Source organism: Gallus gallus, chromosome 2 (genome assembly GCF_016699485.2).
Source record: "Gallus gallus isolate bGalGal1 chromosome 2, bGalGal1.mat.broiler.GRCg7b, whole genome shotgun sequence".
Taxonomy (NCBI): Eukaryota; Metazoa; Chordata; class Aves; order Galliformes; family Phasianidae; genus Gallus; species Gallus gallus.
The window spans coordinates 25935391-25958425 of NC_052533.1; the positions used below are offsets into that span (position 1 = coordinate 25935391).

General features: G+C 36.6%; 1 protein-coding gene across 6 annotated transcripts in view; it reads left to right on the forward strand.

The window, feature by feature from the left end:
• The first annotated feature begins 3680 nt into the window (after positions 1–3680).
• Positions 3681–23035, forward strand: part of PHF14 (PHD finger protein 14) — a 155108-nt gene continuing 135753 nt past the window's right edge. For 5 of the 6 annotated variants that reach the window (XR_003073554.3, XM_015281402.3, XM_015281401.3 and 2 more), the window contains exons 1-4: positions 3681–4118; positions 4518–4628; positions 13248–13897; positions 18370–18514. Coding sequence is in view for 5 of the 6 variants with exons in the window: in XM_015281402.3 (XP_015136888.1) it covers positions 3773–4118; positions 4518–4628; positions 13248–13897; positions 18370–18514 (1252 nt within the window). In the remaining variant the exon portion in view is untranslated. The remainder of the gene's footprint in view (positions 4119–4517; positions 4629–13247; positions 13898–18369; positions 18515–23035) is intronic. The other variant, NM_001012856.4, reaches the window with a different exon arrangement.

The window sequence follows — 23035 nt, forward strand, 5'->3', positions numbered from 1 at the left end:
ATGAGAGACAGCATCCATTGAACCTTACAGCATATTTGGGAAGCATGGTGGTAGAAGGGTGTTTTGAGAGGAAACACAAACTGAGTTTGCAGGTATTTACATGGAACACATTCTGAGTATGAAGGATGCCTGGAAAAAAAAATGGTTGTCTTAAAATGTAACAGAGAACAGGAGGCAATACACTGTACAAAACAAATATGTATGTCAAATGCCATCTGCCATAAATAAATGGCAGACAAAAGAAAGAGTAATCTGTGAAGTGTATTGAAATCAGACCCAAGTAATTTATGACAGATGCAGCAGAGGAGGGGAAATCACTGGAGGGATAAAATGGAAAAGGAACATGGTAGAAGCTGAGAAAAAATCATTACAAAATATATGGCAACATCAGAATTGCATTTTCAAATATCAGACAAAGGAATATTGATGTAAATGAGAAGGGAGATGAGCCTAGACATGATTTTTTGCTAAACAGGGAGATGGGAAAGCTGCACACTAGATGTGTTTTGCACTGAATCTTTAAGACATGCCTTTAGTGGCAGAATCTGCAGCGAGGTCTGAGTTGAAGATAACGTCCTCTGCATGCACATGAGTGACAGGGGTAGTGTCACTGTGACTGCAAAAGGAGGTAAGTGACCCAGGGGAAAGGAGGAAGGTCTCTGCTTTAGCTTTGTCAAGCTTGAGATGACAAAGATCTACAAAATGGCCTTTTTATTAAGTTAAAATAATGATTTGGTGGAGGAGCTGCAGGACTAGAACTCCACACAGAGGCATGCTGAGGTCTGCGTTTTAGCACTGGGAACAGAGAATAGGAGTTGACTGCCTGTGAGCCTCCATTTGAGCATGGGCGACTTACACAGGACCTGTCTGAAGCAGAAATAGACAAATCTGTCTTTGCCAGTCCTCGGGTTTAACACCTGCACCCCATACCAGCAAGTAAAATTGGGAATGGGGCAAAGCTCTATCTAAAAATGAAGGAAGACACACATTACTTTGTGTGTCAGTTCCCACAGAACTAAAGGTATAAGTAGCTCTATTTCTAATATTTCTTAACCCTTGCAATCTTAACACTTTATTTATTTATATTTCAGAAAGTTTTCTATTGCAGATATGTATGAACAATTTTTACTTTTCTCAGATCTTTTACAACATGAGCACCACATAATCAACAAAATCCATAATTAATCAAATGAGACTGAGACTGGCTTAAGGAGTGCATGAAATATTGGTGTACATGAAGGGAACATTGCTGGCAGTATTTGACTGCAGTAAACCTTGTAGAAATGTGTAGTTTATTATTTCAAAGTCTTACTGTTCATAGACTATCGATGCTGATTTTCCTCTCTTTGTGATTTAAAATAGCAAATATATCTGATTCAGTCTTTTTATATTTTGCCATAAAATATGAGATGAAAGAGCAGAGATCACAATGAGGTGCTTGCTGTAATGGTGAAGTTAAAGAGTGAAAGCTGGAACAATTCGCTTTGGGAAGGTACTTGAAAAGGTCAGTCTCCCTACTACAGATGGTGATGTTTTGATGGATAAAAAAAGAGTTTGCTGTTTGGATTTAGACAGGTAGGTCATGGCTTTAACTGTCTGCTCACTGACAGGAAAAAAAAAAATAGATACAGTTCCTCATAATATTATATCTCCATTCACAGTTGATGGATGAGATAAAAACATACCTTTTCTTCAGTTTATTCTCTAGGTGAGGAAATGTTGTATTATTGTATTTCTTTCTTTGAAAACATGACACTTTCATTAAACTAAAGATGATATTTTTAAGTCAATTTATGTGAATACAACCATATTCTCTGCTGATTTGGTATTGTATAACTCCCTCTAAAATTGTCTTTACAGAAGCACGACAAAGCTTCTTTTTTCTTAGGGCAAAAGTACAGTTAGAACATATTATTTTCTCTCCTTCTCTAGCAGTTGAAGAGTGGCACTGAAATGGAGATTCAGACACCTGCTTTTGCAGCCGGCTGCGCACTGAAGTACAGAGCTGGAGAGAAGCATTGGAATGTGGAGATAATTGAAAGACCTGATGTATTTGACTTGACCTGATATACCAAAGTATTTCTAGAAATTTTTTAGACGTTGTGCTAGTGATGGAGTTGCCATGACATTTTCATAGTGGATGTGCTATTTCAGCTCCTTATAATTCTGCTCTAAAAATTACCTTTTAAGATATTTTTTTGTGTGTGTGTGTGTACGAGAGTAGTATTCAAAGGTGCTAAACTGACAACACTTACCATCTATTTCATGGGCATCTACAGTGCCCAGCTCCCAGCAGTGCGCCATTAACACCTTATTTCTTGAATCTGGAAGGCAGCTGCACATTTTAATATACTTGGCTATCTGCTGGGATTGACAAAGGCTTTGCAAGAATATGAAGATCAGACATTTCCTCTGAAGGCTTCTTTCATTTGGAGCATGAACCCTCCTTTCTTTTCCCTTTACTTGAAACAATCTGAATCAACTAAAGGAGGTTAAAATCTACTAAGGGGTACTTGCCATATAATAGCCAGAAGCTTCCACAGAATAATATCACAGACTGTGTTTTTTTTTAAGCTATTTTCTCTGCTATAAGTTTTATATACTCATAATTACTGAATTAGAAGGACTTGCTGCTAAGTCCTATCTTTGTAGTGCTCAGAAGCTTGAGGAAACAGTGAATAAATATTAAGTACTTTACACTTCTTGTACTTTTATTGATCTGGGTTGTTTTTTTTTTTTTCCTGTTGATGAATGAGGATGAAGCATGAAAGCTGACTACAGAAGACAACAAAAAACGTGTATGAAATTTTCAGAAATAAAAATAAGTGTGAATATTCCTTTAGAGGAGGAAAAATGGAGAAAGGAGAAAAAGAGATTTGAGAAAGGAAAGAGTAATTGCGGCTAGGTGCTGAGATAAAGCAGATAGGCTGAGAGTCATGGGAAGGAGCATGAGTAGGTGAAGGCATGTCCAGACAGTGAGTCTGATGAAGAGGAGGGCAAGCAGCCATATCAGCTTCTTCTGGGTCACCTGGACTTACCAGGCCTGCGCAGATAAGAACTGGAATGGTCCTAGCATGGCAGACCACCCCAGCAAGCTGAATCAAAACCTGGATGATCCATACTCTCTGATGTACATCAACTTTCATGTTTAAAGGAATTAAAAGTTTGTCTATCACTCTGTAGTGGTCTTTCTCCACCTTTCCCTGTAATCTTTCTGAGTTATCCTGCCAGTTGTGGCTGCACATGCCAGTACAGGCTAACAGATGAAGGGGCCAAGCCCCTTTACTTGTCATATTAGGGCTAAAATTATATGTGAAGCAGGATGGGGATATCAATTAACAGTGAAAAAAAAAAAAAAAAAGAAAAACAAACAAACAAACAAACAAAAAAAAAGAAAAAGAAAAAAAAAGAAAAAAAAAACACTCCAGGAATGATCCTGTGGGTCTTTTCCAACCTTAGCGATTCTATGATTCTATGATTCTATGAAAAGCTAGGACATACGCAACCCCTACGGGAACAGGAAGGTGATCAGAATTTGAAGGGAACCCTAGACTGACTGGGTAGAGAGTGTATTTGAGTAGGCGTGATAAAAACAGAGTGAGGAATGGTGTACTCAAAGGAGGAAGACTAACCACGTACGCTCTCTGCGTACTTAGCACCGCTGTTTAACAAAAACAATCCTCCACACAGGGGAACCGAGGACACCCTAGTGATTTCTGTTGAGGTGCTCTTCCCAATCAACAGAATTCCGAAAGCCACGCTGTGAACGCGCATGCAACCCCGCCGTTCCACACGGAGATATCACCTCACACCCAGCTCCACGGAGCCCCCGCCCTCCAGACGCGGAGGTGAGGCTCCTGCCTGCAACCGGGCGGACTACGGGCGGCGTCCGCCCCCTCCTCGCCTTCACCTCGCTACGCGCAGGCGCAGCGCTTCCGCACATGCGCTGTTGGGCCGACGACGGGCGGGCGAGGGTCTGCATCCGGGTCGCCGCCGTGCCCATTGTCTGGCGAGGGGGTCCGAGGCTCAGCGGTCCGCACCCGAGGGGCTAAGGCGGCGCCGCGCTGCCGCCGCCTGGACGCATTCCCGCTCGCCGCCGCTTACCTGCACAGCCTTTAGTAAGTGCTTCTCAGCGGCTCCTCCCGCCCTTTCCCCGGGGAGAGCGCGGAGGTGCTCGGCGGGACGGGGGCAGCCCAGCATCTCTCCGGGGTGCCGGGCGGATCGGGTCCTCGTCCTCCCTCTGCCGTGCCGTGTCTCCGGCGCTGGATGGCGGAACGCCTGCCTGGAGGTGCTGCAAGGAAGCGGCTCCCTCCGCCAGCCCGGGCCCGGGGTGGTGCCGGTGCCGGCTGCCCGCGGTGCCGTGCCCGGAGTGTGAGGGATTCCCCCGTCCCTGGCGGGGTGATGCCGGTGCCGGCAGTACTCGTGTGCGGGCTGCCTCGTCGGGTTAACGCCGCACGTCTAACCACACTGCGTGTTCATTGTGCCGTCTAATAGGAGTACTGTGCTTCTTTCTGCAGTGGACCGCAGCTCGAAGAGGAGACAAGTGAAGCCTCTGGCGGCTTCCCTGCTGGAAGCTTTAGATTATGATAGCTCTGATGACAGTGATTTTAAAGTTGGAGATGCTTCAGGTAAATATGTTTCTTCATCGCTTCTGTTGAGAATTACCTCATTTTTGCTTTACGGTTGCTCGTTTAATGTCATGCAGGAGATAGAGGGGTATTAGTGAGCTGCTGGGACTTGGAGCTAGCTGCTGGAAGTGCTTCAGTTGGATAACTGAAGATTCCATGCTGCAGATAGGAAACAACTGATCAAATAAAACATACGGTGCTTCAGTTGAAAATAAATCTTTCCCAGTGGAAAGCTGTTATTTAATAAGTTTTGGTAGAAGCATTTCAGCAGCTTCTGCGCTATCATGGCTATGTCTGTTGCTTTTTAATTCTTCAGTCTAAAGACAACTTTGGAAACTTTAGCTTCTTTTGGTATTGGAGTAACTGCTGTAAAGCCATTTTGTTTTGAATAAGTCTAGATAGTAATTTGTTGAGGACTGAGGAACCTGCCTGACTTCTCAAGGGTAATTCCACTCTGAGTGAAAATCTTAAACAGAAGGATAATATTTTCAAGTTTTTATTCTATATTGTTATTGTTAATATTTTTTACAACAGACATAGGGTGTGCTCTGTGATAGTTGTGCAGAAATATGTAGGCATTTCATACCAGAATTCCTTGCTTTGGGATGTTTTCATTTAGTGCTCTTCTCTGTGCATTCCTCTATCTGAATGAACATCCACAGAAGCTGAAAGTAGAGAAGAAGCTGAATAAATTGAGCTCTGGAGAGAGAGAGAGAGAGAGAGAGAGAGAGGAGGGGGAGAAAAGGGGCAGGACTGTGATTGTTAAAAGCTGCATGCTGGTTGTTTTACGTCATGCTCAGGGAAACAGGCAAAGAAAAACAGTGTATTTAAGTTGTAAGGGAAGCATTATGACACCTTGTCAAAGAACTGCACTTTCTTCTTTCTGTACTGGAGACGTTGATCTATGTTTTCATGTGACTTTATCTTGCAAAAATATTCCCAATCTCCATGTAAAAACTTATTTATTTTTATCATCTATGAAGATCTTATGTACTAATGAACTTAAGAAAAGCGTAGTGATCATTTCACCAGTTTTAAAAGCTTTTTTTTGTTCGCTTCTATTATTCTGCTTTGGGATTTTTTTTTATCCCTCCTTTAGGTCCCAAATAAAATCTCTCTATTTTGCATTAGTAATGTAGGTTGCATTTAAGGGAAAAAGAAGAGTGGAAGTAGAGTATGGAACATGGACATGTAATCCAGAATAATGTATTATTTGATAAGAAAACTATCATTCATTACTTAGAAGTAAAGAAAGCTTTTTGTCTCAACTTTGGATGGATGGAGAGGACTATTTTGTGGTTAATGCCCTCCTCAACTTTTAGAATATGTATGTACACTTAGGGGATCAGTGTCTACCACTGAGAGTGGTTCAACTTCATTTGCAATTTGGGAAAGTTGAATCTTTTTTAAGTCCATACTGAATGGACTCAACTGTATAATAGGGAAAAACCCAATGGGTTACTCTTCTGTGTTTGGTTGTCTTGTATAGCTTCTTTTTCCTTAGTCAAACGGGACATTAAGTGAAAATGTTTTTGAAACAACAGTGTTGGATGTTTTACAGTTTTTTTTCAAACATTGTCTTTAGTGTGGAGGGAAAACTTTGTGAGGGTTTGGAGGAGCTGGAATAGGAGGAGTAGGAAGTTACTAAATGTATAACTTCTTAAACTGGATGAGAAGTTGTTCTTGTACAGTTCATTTGGATAGCTGCAGGATATTTGAAATAGGGCATCTGTGATGATTTTAAAAGAGGCTGGTATAAAATACCCTTAACTTTTTTTGTACTTAATCCATTCGGAGTATATGGAAGACATACTGAAAGAAAGGCACTTAGATAAAATTGATCACTTCAAAATTTTACATATGTATGTATACTATATGTGTAGGGGGAAAAAAAATGGTGTACACACACAAACACATACCAGATGAATTCTGAATTGCTGTTGATAGGATACTGATAGACAACAGATCTTCCTTTTGCTCTCTGCAGGATTTAGCCTTCAAAGCGCAATATGTAGTTCTCCATTAGAGTCAGGGTTATTGTTCTTTTCCTTCTTTCAGTGGGCTCCATGTTGCAAATCAGGGTCTGTATATATACAGTATTTGGTGGTTCTTTGAGTTCAGAATTTCATTGCACAATTTACTTATAGAGGGGAATAAATAAATAGGGGCGCAGGTGATATTTCTACATTGAAAATGAACATTAAGAGTCTACTTATGGCTCAGGAAGATTCCTTATCTATGATAATTCTACTGCTCTGCATTGCATGTTTTATTTGATTCATAAATGCAGCTATAAGTTGAAATTTTTAAATTTAAAAAAGAAGTGAATTTGACAGCTAAAAGTTCAAGGACTATCTAAACACTGAATTAAAATAGTTCTGAAGTTGTTTACTCCCTGCTGATTTTGTTGCATCCATATGTATGAGCTTAAGGATGTTAAGTGATATGTGGGAGTAGATGATAGTGTGCAAGTCTAGGAGGACTGAACCCTGAACATTAAAATTTCTATGCATGTTCTATCAGATTTCTGGGAATATGTGATGCAGTAAGGATTTGATAAGTTGTTGTTTAGTATTTATAGGAAGGAATTATAATGGTTGAATTTTTGTATTCAGAATCCTGATGTCTCAGTGACTCTTTCATTACAGGAAGTATTTCTAACAGCTTAGCATCCATTTTCACTGCAAAATTTTCAGTAGGAAATACGCCCTTTACTTACTGTGTTATTTTCTTTTGGGTTTAGGTTACACCAACAGGCAATTATTGACTTCTCTATTCTAAAGAAAAATTATAACATCTGTTTAAGGGAATTGATTGTAGAACTGTTATATTATTGTCAAATAATTTAATGGAAATAATTCCAGGCCTATTGGCTCTGTATTATTTTAATTCTAAGTAATTTTTTTTCTAGCTCCTCTTTCATTGTTTCTTCATTAATTGTTTCTAAAGTTGGTCCCTGAACAAGCATGATATGTGAATTTAAGGGCTGAACCTCTTTCTCAGCGTAACTAAGAAGCATATAGTTGAATTCAGCCTTCAAGAGCTGAATTCTGTCACTACTTCTGCTAAAAGTCTCCCAGACCTTCATTTTTAGGGGCATTTATAAATGTTTGGGATTTTTTTTGTTGTTGAGCATCAAGTCTGACTTGCAGAAATACTATGTACTGTTATTCTAATTGAGGTCAGTAGGAGCTCTATTTAAGTCATGTGATGATTTATATAAATGCATCTATTAGGTGTTCTAAAATGTTGTATTTGCAACTTGTTATTTCCCCGTCTTTCTATAATTTGTTTCCTCTTCCACTGTTTCTTTCCTGTGCAGGATATTGTCATATGAAAAGGTTTGCGGAGCATCAAATTGCAGTTGTGATAAACACAACTGAAATATTGATGAAGAAACTATAGAGTTTTGTTTTTGAGAATGGACTTGTAGGATGTCTTAACAGACAGAGAGGACAAGATAATTTACTTAGTGATTAGCTATGCTGTATTTTTTTTTTTTTCAAGTAATTGCACAATATTAATTATTGTAATTGAATTTGAAGACTTAACTTTGCAGCCTTGGTGTGTAGTTTTTTCTGAGTGGAATTGCAAAGGGCTTTTTCACACTTGAGAAGATGAAAAATATGGATGCTACATTCTTTGGTGTTATCTTCATTCCAAGTGAGATATGCTATCTGTATAGCTATCTACCAGTCACAGTGGTGTTTTGGAGTGACTGATTGGTGTTTTGAACTGGTGTTTTCTTCAGTAGTGCTGAGACTTCTATTCTTCCTTTTGTGTCCTGACAGTCATCAAGGCTTTCATTCTGGTAACTTGGGCAGGGGTTTTATGATGAAGTAACATTGTTTTTCTTTGTTTTCTCCTGTTGTGACTTTCGTGCCTTATCTTTGCAGTCTGCCCCTTACAAAACCATTGCTGGTTCATGGCGTCGTACTTGTTCAGTAAGACAGAATGCAAATTTGAATTCATGGTCTCCTACATAGCTGCTTAATACTTCTACTTTACTTTCTCTTGTATCTCCCCCTTTTTGTATGTGTGTATACCCATCTCTTGCATATTTTGTGCTGCTTAGAGAATGTTCTTCTGAGCTTCAATAACACTGTGGGTTGGCCTGTTTGCAGTGTGTCCACTTCTCAGGGAGGATACGATGTTTCAATTGTCAGCCATGTACTTGTTGCAGTGTCTCTGAGACTTAGTCTTCATTTATCATGTTCCTCTTACAAGAGGTGAAACTCCTAGATGTTTCTGGGAAAAAATGAATGTTGTAGTTCACTACTCAAAAGCTTGTATTGGAATCCAATTCTATGGAGTATTTAGCAGTGAAAGTTTGCTGAGGGAAGTCGTGGGGCATATAATACTTCATCCAAATGAGTAAGGTTTAAATTTAAAGGACAGTTCAAAGATCATGCCTGAAACTGGGAAATGAATTCAAGAGGTAGGGTAACTGATTCCAACTGTCTTACAGCAGTTGAGGCAGCGCCTATGGACTCAACACAGTGTTAGCAGCTTACAGTTTTGAGCATTTTTAAGATTTGAGTAGATATCTGTGAAGATGCTGTGATATCACTGCTGCTAGTGTAGAAGTGAGAAAACTGCTTATTAAAAACGTTTGTTCCTCTTTTTTTTTCTTTTTTTCCCCTATTAAATAAATATATCTTCTGAAACGATTGTAATTGTGGGTGAGTAATTGGTTTCATTTCTTGGTCTCCCAGCCTCCATGAGTGGTTAGATACTTTTTTTCATCTCTTGTTTTAGAAATAAACTTCCCACCTCAGAACTGTAGTCTCTTAAATGGTTGTGATATTTGTTCTTTATGTTAGCTATGTTTGTTCAGACAGTTCCAGTTTTTTAATCGCCAGCATTACAATATTGAATTGCCAATAGCCTACCAGGGTTTAAATATTTAAAGTAACCTTACCTTCATCTTTTGCAATATTGTTTAGAAAAGCTGGTGTCGTAAACCTAGATTCTCTTATTCGAAGTTATGTTCAAAATGAAGTGTTGAATCACTTTCATTCCTGCTTTCACTATAGCTGTGAGTTATCAGTCTGAGCATAGTGAAGCTGTATGACTTTATGCTAATAGATAATTGTGGTCAAGAGTTTACCAGTTACATAACTCCGCCTATGGCAATATTCAAAAATTCATTTAAATTTTCATGTATGGACTGGTTTTCCCTGACTTCTTGTATCCAGTTATTAAAGCATCAGAGCTTTGTCATTAGTTTAAACATTTCCTTAAGGTATTCTGGAATCTTCAAGGTTAATTTTAATTTCTAGTCCATATATTTTGGAAATACAGCTTCTTTTACCCATGTTTGATATAGCATGTATGAGCAGCTTGACTGTGGGGTTGTAGGTGTTGTGTATAGTGTGATTCTAGCAGAGATATCTAGGTAATTTTTTCAACTTCATGTAAAGGATTTGTTGTTCACCTTGTGACTGGGAGAAAAACTCTAAGAGGCTACTGACCATAGTTATGGTAATTCAACTGTTCTTACCCTAAAAGAATGAACCTCTCCTGTAGCCTTTTGTTGTTTTTGCTGTTTTGTTACTGCCCTACTGAAGAGGATTGTCTGAAGCATACTGCTAGATGACAAAAGAAAAAACAAAAGCCAGATGCTTCTCCTCTACTATCTGAAATTGGTTAGGCTTTGCTAGTGTAAAAGGCAAGACCAAAACTGAGTCTGTGGTATGTCTTTTAGCTAGCTTATCCTTCAAACTGTTTTTTACAGAGCTGTTTGATAAGCTTTAACACTACATTGAAGAACCAACCTGTCTTCTCTGAGTGAGTAGCCTTCTACTGCAGTAGTGTAGCACATGCTCTCAGTATGTATGGATTTTCTTAGAATGTGTAGCGTTTAATTGCCTGCAAAATGGACCTACAAAAATCCTCGTGTTTGTTTTTAAACTGCTGTGGTATCTTTCCTCTGAAGTCTTGTGCACAGTATGCATTTGAAAACTGCTGATGTGGAGCTGTTTTTGTTTACCTTTGTTTACCTTCATTACACTTTTTCTGATGTTAATTCTGGAGCATAATGTTATATACTGGAGAACTCCTCAGTTACCCCTTCTGGGTGTGATTGCCACCTGCTCCTGTGCTCAGCAGTTAAAGCTACAATTTGTACAGAAGTAAATAATGCCTTTCTCCCAACTGTTATCTCTAATATTTGTTCTCAGTGGAACTCTGTATTCCTCACTATTTGACAGTGTATCTGGCCCTATCTTTTACTGAGAGTAGCTTGACTCTCTTCCATAGGAGATGACATAATGTGGTTGCCAATTTGAAAGAGCCATTCTTTAAGAATTTCTTTCAAGGAGAAAATTGTACGCTATAGCCTCTTTCTAACTGAAAGTACATCTGATAGAAGAACAGCTGCAAAAATAGCTGTTATCACAGAACAGCTCTTTCTAGAGAAATACCTATCAGAGTGGATGCATTCAAATAGCGGTATCCCTTAGTATAGGTATCTCTGGTATGTGCATGCATGCAGGTAGGAAATACAAAATGTAATATGCAGGCAAAAGAGAAAATTTGAAGGTGAGGAGTGAATGAAACTTAGGTTTATTTGTTCTCTGCTTTATATTTTTTGTATGGCATATAGCAGCTAGAGAGTATTCTTAGTGCAGCAGTATGGATGTACAAAATTCACTGTTGGTTAATTGGGTGCTGTTACAAAGGAAATAATCCTCAGACCAAAATTTCACCCAAAAATGAAGTGGAAGCTTAAATTCACAAGAAATCTAAGTATGTTCAGAAATGCAGCCACACAGTTAAAGTGTCCAGTAATCTTAAATTATTGTTTTGGTACAATACTGATACAATACATGTATGTATGTATTATAAGGTAATAAAAACTTGTGAAAATAATTGTAACATTGTAAAGCTGTGTACTATTTTGGCACATTGTCAGTAGGAGCCTGTAATACAAAAATACAATTTGCTATCAAACATACATCTAGCATTTAATCTGTAGCATAAATTTGTAGTGGAATAGTCTAACTTTGACTTACCTTTAGTGTGGTCATGAAATCTGGCAAATAGGAATCCAAAGAATGCTACTGTAATATAAGAATTATTTACTATCCTGCATATTAGTTAATATTGCATTTCTTTCCTAGAAAGTATTCCACTATTTCAAAATTTGAGTTAGTTATGTTTGTACTTCATTTATCATTATTAAAGCTGGTAGGGGTGGGGCATTACTGAATTACTCTTTGAGAAGAAGACTAATAAAACTTCCTTTTTTATCAGCTTGTAAGGGGCCTGTTGTTCACCTGGTAGCAGTATTGTTCTGATCAGTAATGGTAGCGCTGATGTACTTTCTCATGTTGATAGCTATATGATCTCCTTACCAGATTCTTTCCACTTCTACATATGGGTATACCCGTAAGACCAAAATTGACCAATATATTCATGTGACAGCTGAATTACTGGTCAGTCATATTCTGTGGGTGGGAATACATGGCACATATGAAGTGTGTAGCATGTTCTCAAAATGTACATGCCTTAGAAAGTATATTGGCCCCACTGTTTCTTTATTTGGCTTCATAAAGAGGTGGTTATGCACAGAAATTCTCTTTTTGTAAGGTGATAAAATCAGTGTTATATTTATGTGTGGTAAGTAAAGTGAATAAAGTTTTTTTTTTTTTAATTCACTTACCAAAATGTTTCTTCTCTCCATCTATTTAATAATATCTGACAGTGCAACAAGGAGTTGATGAAGGCTCTGAACAAACTGAAAAATGTAGCTGTTGCACAGTTGATCCATACATTGGATTAAGCAACTTTATACTTATTTTTTTTTAAATCTTCTCTTGGGTTTTTCTTTATTAAAACAAATACTGTAAGTTAAAACCAGTGGGAAGATATAAGATGGAAGTCAGTCAAGGAGGATGATCTTTGTAAAATTTAACAAGTTTGCTTGTCATCTTTTTCAGTAATTCTTGTGTACTTTGTATTACAGATGCCTTTATTTTTGTGATTTTTTTTTTAATATGAATCCTCTTTTGTTCCTTGGTTATGCACAAACTGGCTTGTGTTAATTAATGCACCCAGAAAAATATCATGTGGGTAGTCTAAACTTAGAATTCAATCACTGTTGTGCAGACTTAATGCTGAATGAGGCATAGTTCATATATGGTTGATAACTAATATTGAAGGAAACCCCAAACCATAAAAATAAACCAGTACCAGAAATGAATTTATAGGATTAGCTATATTATTAGTTAATATAAACTCTTCATTTTTTAATATAGATTTTTTTTTTTTTAATTTAGAAAACATCTCCAAAAATTAAGAACTGAATATTCATTCATTAAGATGACACTTCACTTACTGTTAATATGAGCTGCGGTTCAAATGAACATTTAATGTTCACTTAATAAATTTTGCCATCTTTTTTTGCCATTTTAAAATGCACTGATGTTTAACAGATTCTCAACGTAGCGCTTCAAATTGAAGTATTTGGAGACCAATTGGAAAAAAAATAGGTGGATTTCCTTATGAGGGAGGAACATGCGTCATTCTTTTGTTTAACAACTTGCTTCAACAGATTTTATTTTTGGGGGTACATTTGTTTCGGAACTTCTTTTTAAATTTTCATATACTCAACAGATTCTGAAGGAAGTGGTCATGGAAGTGAAGATGCATCAAAGGACAGTGGAGAAGGTTCCTGTACTGAATCAGAAGAAAATATCTTGGAGGAGGAACCAGCAGAAGAGAAAGTAGAAGAGCAACAGCCAAAGAGCTCCACTGAAGAAGAAGTGCCAACAGCAGACAAAGAGGTAATTAAAACTGAAAAGAAGGAGCAAGAAGATGAAGAAGAGAAACCAAAAAAGAAGAAAGAAAAAGAGAAAGCAGCTGAAACCGATCCTGTGATTGATGAACAAGCAAGTGAACCAAAAAAATGGAATTTGCGCAGGAACCGACCGTTACTGGACTTTGTGTCAATGGAAGAACTAAATGATATGGATGATTATGATAGTGAAGATGACAATGACTGGCGGCCTACTCCTGAGAAGAAAAAAGGAAAAAATGCACTGCGAAAAGAAGGGAGTGATGGAGATAATGAGGATGATGAAGATGATGGGAGTGGAAGTGATGAGGATGACAATGATGAGGAAGGTAATGAAGAAGATAATAGCAGCACAGCTAGTGATGGAGGATCCAAGAAGAAGAAGAGTAAAGTTCTTAACAGAAATAATGCAGATGATGAGGAACTGACAAATGATAGCCTGGCTCTTTCACAAAGCAAGAGTAATGAGGTAGTGCAACCAACTTTCTATAATATATCTGTTGAGAAATGGAAACTACTCCCCAGTGCTGTTCTGTTAATTTGAGAGGTTAAACTGATTGGCTGGCATTGTGTTTAGAGGAATAAACAAAGCAGCAAAATTGGGCTAAATAAGCACTCACTGCTTATTAAATAAACTTGCTTGGACTGTTTGGCTGATCCATTGCCACTAAAGTCAATAGAGAAACTTCTCTTGGCTTTAATGGGAAGGGTGATTGGATTAATTCTGAAGCAAATACAAGGTCTGGTCTGCAAATCAGCATGTAATAGTGGAATGTTTAGGCTAGTTGTAGGTTAGACGTAGCACATCTATAATGTTATAAAAATTAGAAACATTGCATTCTCATAATAGCAAAATAATAGGTTATTCTTTATCCCAGCCCTTCTTTGTCACAAGCATCAGAGTCTGAATGCTAGAATTCTAAGTAAATACATATGCACAGTTGGGTTTAAAATCTAACGACAATCATGACAATTTATGTTGGTTTTACATATAATGCATACAAGTGAAGTAATTCCTTACAGTGCTAGGAAGTATTTATGTACTTAATCATTACAGTAACTATTTTCTATTTGTAGAATCTGAAAATTGTATGGTAAATGTCTAATAATGAAACTTTCTTTTCTCATACAGTTACAGTTGCCTTAGTGGTTGTGCCCATGGAAAAATTATAAGATAGTAGGTTGTCAGGATGGCTTACTTGTCCTATAGCAGTAAAATCCTAAACAAAGTAAAAAGAGTTATTGTAAAATCTACATTCTATTTTCAGGAAATAATTGCAGTGTAATTGAGACATTTGTTAAATGATAGGGGTAGAACAATTTAAAGTTTTGCTGCTTCATTTAGACTTTATTTTAATGAAGACTAAGCAAAATAATTGGAGGAATCAGTGGTCTCTGTTCCAGATGTTGCTGTATATATACACATATGGATAGTTGCAAACCAGGTGTGCAGTTTTAATAACTAGAAATAATCAAATAATTGGTTAAAAATGCATAGTTCTAGGGTTTTTTGTTTTTTGTTTTTTAATTTTCTGTAGATGTCTACTGGTAAATGAATGGTGATGCTTAGAAATGTTGTTTACTATCTTAGATGCTGCTTGGATGTGGATAAAGTACTTTTATTATTTTTAAACTTGTATGCCATTTGCTGTCTGAAGACTGTTTCTCTTTTGTTACTCATCTAAACTGGCCTGTGAAAGGTTTCATTTTGGCAGTGATAAAAAAATCTTTCTGTCTGGATCAGGCTACTGTTTATCTTTCATTATCAAGCTCTGTAATTCTTGTGTCGTTACCTGTACTGTCTTTGCTCAGGAGCTGAAAGGGCTTTACTGGTATCAATGATGAGAACCAGGTCATCATTGGGAGATGGGCTGTTTCCTTCCAGTATTGTTTCCCATATAAGAATGGAAATGTAATCCTAGATTGTTAGGGATGTATTCTTCAATATGTCCTAAATTTCCATTGTCTTGGAAAATGAAATCTACTTCAGAAACTCAGAGCAGTCTTAAAATGCATCATTTGGGAACCTTCTTAATATGCATATGTTCCTCCTTGAGTTTAAGACATCAATCAAAAGATAATCAGAATTTGAAATTTTGAAGTTCACGTTATAATTCTGTAATTGTGAAGCTGAATGCTATTTGTGAACAGATCTTCTAGCAAAGAGTCTTGCAACAGTATCTGTACGCTGGATTCTAGACTCATTTTTAGATTAATGTTCAACTGTATTTTTGACAGCCAGTACTGTGGGGAAAAAAAATGCTGCCTTGCAAAATCTCATTACACTGCAGAAGCTAAGTTCTTAGAAAAACAGATGTCTTAAGGTATAATTACTGCGTGAAAGAATGTTCAGGTAGCTAACTCTGAATATTGTAGTAGTGTCCTTAGTATGCATTCTTCAATTCTTTGCTTCCCAGTTCCTTTTTTTTTTATCAGTGTGCAGTTTTTATTTCATTTTTCTACACTTAAAATATTTTGAGGTGTGGAGTCTTCTAACCTGTGCTGTAATGAAATTCTCTGTGCTTATGTACTGTATTGAGCAGAGGCAGACAACGTAGCCTTCTTTTGCAAGGTCAAGCATCATTAGGTAAATGATACTTCTGTGTTTTTATAAATTGCTACCACTTCATGGGATTCTCCTATTCCTTTTGAAGTGATTGTGATAATTACTGTTTTTTAAGATCTCATTAAGTTTATAAATAGGTAGGCATATAGCTTGAATGAAGTCCTTACTCTCACTTGGGTAGGGCGCAGGAGTTGTATGGGAGGTGGCAGCAGTTCCTGCCTTTTTCTCCAGGTCTGCCTTCCTGTCTGCATGGAAAATGCAGTTATTCTTGTCTGCATTTGACCTGTTGGATTTCTTTACACAATGTAAAGCAACATGGCTGTGAATCCTAACTCTAGATTCAAATTTGATGACCTTCCATCACTTTTTTTGTTTTGCTCATGTTTGCATATGTGTTTTTTTTTTTACAGTGCAGTTCTCTGCATTTACTTTAATGGTGTTTTTTTTTTTTTTTAGTTACCAGACTTTGGACTTCTGTGACAGTAGAGATCACAAATTTATTTTAAGTTTACGTTAATGAGGCCAAGTAACAGTTTAAGTTCAAAGTATAGTCAGAAGAAGCTGTTTTCTGTAGGCATGTGAGATGCTTCCAACAAGCTGGTGCTACTGAACAGTTATTCTGCCAAAGTTGGGAGACTTATCTGCTACTGTTTCCCTATCTGAACTGAGTGTATATTATGAATAATGGTGGGACACAGTATTTTTGACAAATATATACAAGTTTCTTGCTTGACTCAAAGTACTTCATAGTTTCCTCCTAAAAGGAAGACGGAAGAAATGCTTAGTAAGCCTGTACTGTTTAAGGGAAGAGCATAATCTTATGAACAATCATGTTGTCTTTTATTTATTTATCTCTAGATGAGGTGGAATTTTTTTGTTTGTATTTTGTAGACCATCTTTCTTTTCTTTAGAGAAAATAGATGGGAGATTGCAAAACTAGGAGTATCTTTGCACTTTTCTACCTTAATAACTTTCTAACAAGTCACTTCTATTTGGAATAAGCCAGTTGAGGTCAGCTAGAAAAAACAAAGGTATCCCTCCCACCCTCCAAATACCTGCTCTGGATAAACCTGAAGTACAAAAAGTTTTCATCGGTGATTCATTGAAAACTTTGAGCAGTGCAGAGATAGTCTCTATCAGATTGACAGACTACCATATAATAATAATTGCATAGATTGGTGAAAGAATTAAGGTCTTTGAGAAAAAATATCTGCTTCACTTACCATTCATAATAATTTTTATCTGCTTTGGATATGGAAGTGCTGTATTGGTACTGTTTCTTTTTATTTATTCATAAATGGGGGGAATGGAGTGGAAAGAGAAAAAGAAGTTTGAAAGGAAACTTTCCACCTTAATTTTTTTTCCCTATTTAATACACTGCAGTACTCTTGTAATATTCTCAGGCGTCTAGTGTGTTGAATGGATGCCATTTAGCCCTGAACTATCAGCCTCTGCTCTAAAAGTCTTATTTTCCTCTTTTTCCTATTTTTTACTTTCAGCAGCATGTCTAGTCCCTGTAAGCCTTCATATCACCAGTGAAAGTAGTCCAGACTCTGTTTGCTTTTAGTATAGGAAAGAAGAAAATTTACATAAGTCATGAAACTTTTGTGTAAGAGACAGTATACCTCATGCTTGAAATAATAAGAAGCTGAGGAGATGGTGTTTATGGAAAAAATGGAAATTCGCATTCAACTTTATTTGGTTTGTGAGACACTGCTCTGTTTCCTTAAAGAAATTCCTTTTTAAAAGGGAATTGCTTGGGTGTTGTAACACGCATTGAAGGATGGCTAAGTGAGCATTGTACTTACTGTGCATATCCTGTAAGAAGAAAATAAGTTGTTTTAATATATCTTACGGTTTTGCATAGAGACATATACACTTGTGTGTAACAGAATAAAACAACTGAGTCAATAAATTGTTATACTTTATTTATGTGAAGACTCGGCAGGCTTTTGTTAGCTCTTCATTTTCAGGTTTTGGTATAACAATACAAGAACGTTGTTGGTTTCTTGTCTTTTTTTTTTTTTTCCCCAACAAAGGGAATCTTCCTTTCTAAATATTAGGATATTGAAGGTCAACTTTTTTTTGGGTGGTCCTCTTTTCCTTTTTAGATGGCTTTCTGTGTGTGTTCCTTTTTATAGTCAAATATATGATTTCAGTATTAACAGAACTACAAATTGAGCAAGATCAGATTGCATCCACCCCAGCTTTTAATTTTGTGGATGAAGAGTTTGAATTTTTTGACAACAGCAAAAAAGTGTATGAGGCTTTATTTGTTATATTTTTCCACACAATAGAACAAATAACAGATCTTCTGTTGTAAATAAAATTGAAGTTCCTGTTGTAATTTGTGTGCGTTCATTTTTTGATGTTAGGACTCCTTGATCCTTGAGAAGTCCCAAAATTGGAGTTCCCAGAAAATGGACCATATTTTGATTTGTTGCGTTTGTCTTGGAGATAACAGTGAAGATGCTGATGAAATAATCCAGTGTGACAACTGTGGAATAACAGTGCATGAAGGTAATGCAATTCCTTCATTATTAATGCATGAGGAAAGCATAAGCTTTACTTTTATTAAAATTTTTACTTCAAAAAAAATTAAGCCTTTGAACTCTGGTGAGTAATTTTTTGTAGTGCCACATGGATTCTTTGTAGTATTGCATTCATCTATTTTAGGAAAGCTAATACAAGAAAGTACAGGATAGATCATGGTCTACATGTACCTGTGGAACTGATGACATCTTGCAAATATTTCTGACTACAGATTGTATTTTCAAGACTTTAGGATTTAATATCAGATGAAATTTTGTCTTGTCTACTTCAGTATGCAAATTTGATTGCACAGTGGGGTAGATGATAGTAAGAATAGGAGAATTCATAGAAGGACTTTTGCATGTATTTGCTGTACTAAAAAGGCAGAGATGAGAAAAGAATTGTACTTGGCACTTAACAGCTAACCTTGGCCTCATAATTTTTAATGGCAATTTTAAAGTTAAAACATACTTAAATTGTTCAATTGCTAATTGCTTTGACATCTAGTAGATGTTTATATTAAGTGTAGGAGGTCTTTCCTGCAGTGTACAGGGGGAGGATTCAAGAGAAATGATCTGACGTTTTCTGTGAATACTGTTCTGAAGTATTAACTTGGTTGCAGTGTTGTGTGATTTATTGATATACAGGAAGTTAAAAGACGATCTCAAAAGATGAGGAAAATAGCTTTCTGTAGTCAAGTTTTCACTTTTTTTTTTTTTTTTTTTAAGAAGCCCTTTCTGGGTGATCATGAGATGAGCATGTGAAATTTTAATGGCCCTTACAAGAATGATGATACTGTATTATGTTTTTGCTCTTTCTCTTGAGGATGGAAGTTAAAGTAGATAGAAATATAGACAGACATATTTTGTTCAAATTTAAATTCTATATTCTTGACAAATTAGTTTTCTTAAAGAAAGCTTTTTATTATTTCTGCTATCCTGTACTATTCTCTTTTTAAATAAGATAGGCTACTTTAATCCTTGAAGTTAAAAGAAGGTAGACTTTCATTCTTCAAAGGCATGAATGATATTTATATAATCTGTGTAATTTATGCCCTTTTAAAATTGATTGGAGTTGTTCATTGGTGCACGACTTTTCTTGTAGGAAATGCTTTTCCTTATCGCTGCTCCACTTTTGTTTTCACACATTAAAAATGGTTTCAAAGCAATATTTTTCATGCACTCATCTGTGGTTCAGTTCTTTGCTTAATGCCAATTAGCAAGCAGTGGGTGGAATTCCATCCTCATTTTCAGATGCCTACTGCTCAGTGTTGAGATATACTGTAACTCCTGAACTCCTGTCATGGTCCAGATCTCCCTTCACTCTTGCTTCATGTGGTTTGGGTTTTCTAGCACAGCCAGCTTCCCTCTGTGCATACTGCTCATTACATGTGCACCTGAGTATTTGGTACAAGTACCTTAAACACCTGGTATAGTATTTGCCTGCTCAGTAATGATTTGCATTCCTTTTGATTTGCTCTCTTGCGTTAATTGCATGATGTCTTCCATAGCAAGGAGGAGTGATAACTCATCTGTGAGTAACTTTGTCAGAGATCTGGAGAAACATTGTTATTTGGCCAAGACATGTAGGGAGATTCTAGTTTGGACATAAAGTTGTGGGTGCTTAGTGAACTCTTTGTTTGCCTTACTGACAAATGTTGAGGTTGCTAGAAGTTTATTTCTTTTCAGGGCAACCCTTTGTGTGGTGTTTGTATCATATACGTGGCCTGCATGACTTACCCTAAAACTACCTTTCTGGTGTAGACATCTGGCAAAAAACTCTGTAACCTTTGAAAAGCAAATGTCATTTTTTTTTACTAGCCAGGAGCCTGTAACTACGCCATAACCTACACAAGCAGCATACATGTATATACTGATAGCCAGTCTTATACTTGACATTTTTATTTCTAAAAAAAATTTAAGTTCAGTCTGTAAATTATCACATTCATCAACTACATTTGTTCTCATTTCACATATCAATCATTTTTTCTTAAGGGGAAAAAAAGCAGGTTATATTGCTAGAAAAAAATATTTGGATTTCTAGTTGTACAGTTGCTTGTGTGTTTACTTTAGCATACAAATCTCATTTCTTTTTACAAAAAAAAAAAAAAAAAACTAAAGCATCTTCGGGCAGTAATCTGTCATTTTGGATAAATGCTTTTGTGGTAAGATCTTGTAATATCAGGACATCCCCAACTGTGATGTCAGTTGTCTTGACATATTGATTGCAGTGTGTCTGAAGAGAATGTCTGATGCATATCATAGGATATGACATAACTGTAGGTAGTATGCTTGCCAGCTGTTGCCCTTGTGTTATTTGCTGAGAATTAAATAAGAAAGAAGTTCCACATTTTTTCTAGCTGTTACTTTTCCATTCCCTCTGTTAGTTGTGGGTGTGTGTGTGTTTGTTTTTACTTGTCAATGCTGGGTATAGTAGGAAAATAAAGCTTAACTTGCTAAAAGCAGTAGTATAGTCTCCATGTGCTTTAATATTGATGCTTACCTTCGTCTGCTTATGTCTGGTGTAAACATTGATTTTTGTCATATTATGTACTCTAGTACTCTCCCTTAACTAAATAAGAACAGTCTTCTAGATTTATCGTGCATTGTTAATGTGTTTATTCTAAACTCCTGATCCAGTTAAGGATTGAATGTAAAGTATTTCAAATATTGTTATCTCACAGCATTTATTTTTGAAAACCTACAGTTTGCCTAAGTTCATGCTTTCATGAGCTTTATAATTAGATCAGGATTTGAAATATAAGTGACTGTTGTTAGCATATGCAGACATTCAGTTTGACTGGCAAAAAATTATCCTTGGGGAGAATTAGTTCCTTCTTCCCTTTTCCCTCAGTGGCATACATTTCAGAAAACTTGTTTTAATGCTAGCATTTTAAAGTGTTTGTAATTTCATTTTAACGATTATGCATAAAAATAAGCTAATGGCAGTATATGGTGGACTTAAATTCAGGAAATAAAGATAGTTTTCTGTATGAAATTAAATTCAGTAGGTAACTGCAGTCATAATACGTAGATGCAGTTTGTGGAAGAGTAAATGTTAAGAGAATATCAAGTTCTTGACTTTCATATATTTAAATTCATGGGCTTTACTCTCATATAGTTTTATTGCTTAGTGCAAGAAGCATTCAAGGAAGTGGCAGACATAGAGTGACAGAATAATAAGTAATACATAAACATGGACGCTTTGTGAGCACCAGTTGAGAAGAGGAACTCACAGTCCAAAGATCCAAAATTCAGAATTCTATGAACATTAAGGAAAAACAGTATGTGTCTTCAGCTAAGTGTTTAAAGTGTTGGTGCTGGGCTTTTTATGACGTAGTTTCAGGTGAAAGGGGTGAATGGTGCACTTAATGCTGACTAGATCCCAGGTGCAGTACCTCCAATAACTGAAACCTACCATTTCCATTACAAGAATTATCTTTTTCTTGTTATCCTTTCAATCCTAAGGCTGTCACACCACCTAACCAACTGTGCTGCCTTGAGAAAGAACCTGGAAGATTACCTCCTAATGTTGCTTGTGAGATAGACTGGTAGCAAGCTGTTATGTTGCTTTCTGTTTCAAAAACCACAATTCCCAACAGTTAATACAGGAGGGTCAGCTAGAACAGCTTTGTCATGCTTATCATAGTAGTTGTTTAAAAAAAGATTGGAAAGATTTGTCCAGGAGCTGTTTTGTATCTGTCTGCCTATGCATTTCACCATACACCTCAAAGTTTTAAGGATCCTAAAGTGAAATAGTTAAGGAATTAATTGTCTGAGGTAGAAGGATAGTACTTTGGTAAAATAAGAAAATACATCTGTTTTTAAAGACTGGACTTATGATCTGTGTTGCTTTTTTCCAAGTCTGTCTGAAAAGCTACTGCATTTAGTTTTTTTAATCAAATGCTTTCTGTACTGTCCAATTTAATACACAAACTGTGTTATAGCTCAGCAGTAGAAAACACTTATTTTTCAACTTAAAAAATGACGTGTGTCTTTGAGGATGGTTGTTAAACTGTTATTTAAAATTAATTGACAGCCATTAAAAGTGTGGTTTCGTTTAGGACTGCAAATCCATCTTTTTTTATCAGCGTTAATTGATGAATCCTATTTAGTATATTTGTTTGTTTGTATGTACTTGATAAATTGTACACAGTTTGTGTGTGCACGTAACATTCCATTAACCGTTTTGAAAAAGTAATATTAATCTGATCAATTTAGGCTTTCAGTTCACAGTTACTATTAAAACTAATGCTAGCAAGCGGAAAATATGAACTCAGTATATTGAGAAATTTTGAAAAATGTTTTTTTCTAAATTTTGATGCTACTCAGCAGCTTTCTTTACCTTTGACAGAGTTTGCAGCTGTGTTGGGCTTCTGCTTGGGCTGAAATTGAGAGCTTTAGCCCAGTTCATAAATCTCAATGTCAAATAACATCGTTACTGTTTTGTATAGTATTTTTGCTTCTCTAGCTTTATTTACCAGCCAGTAGCATTCTTACTGGCCAGATT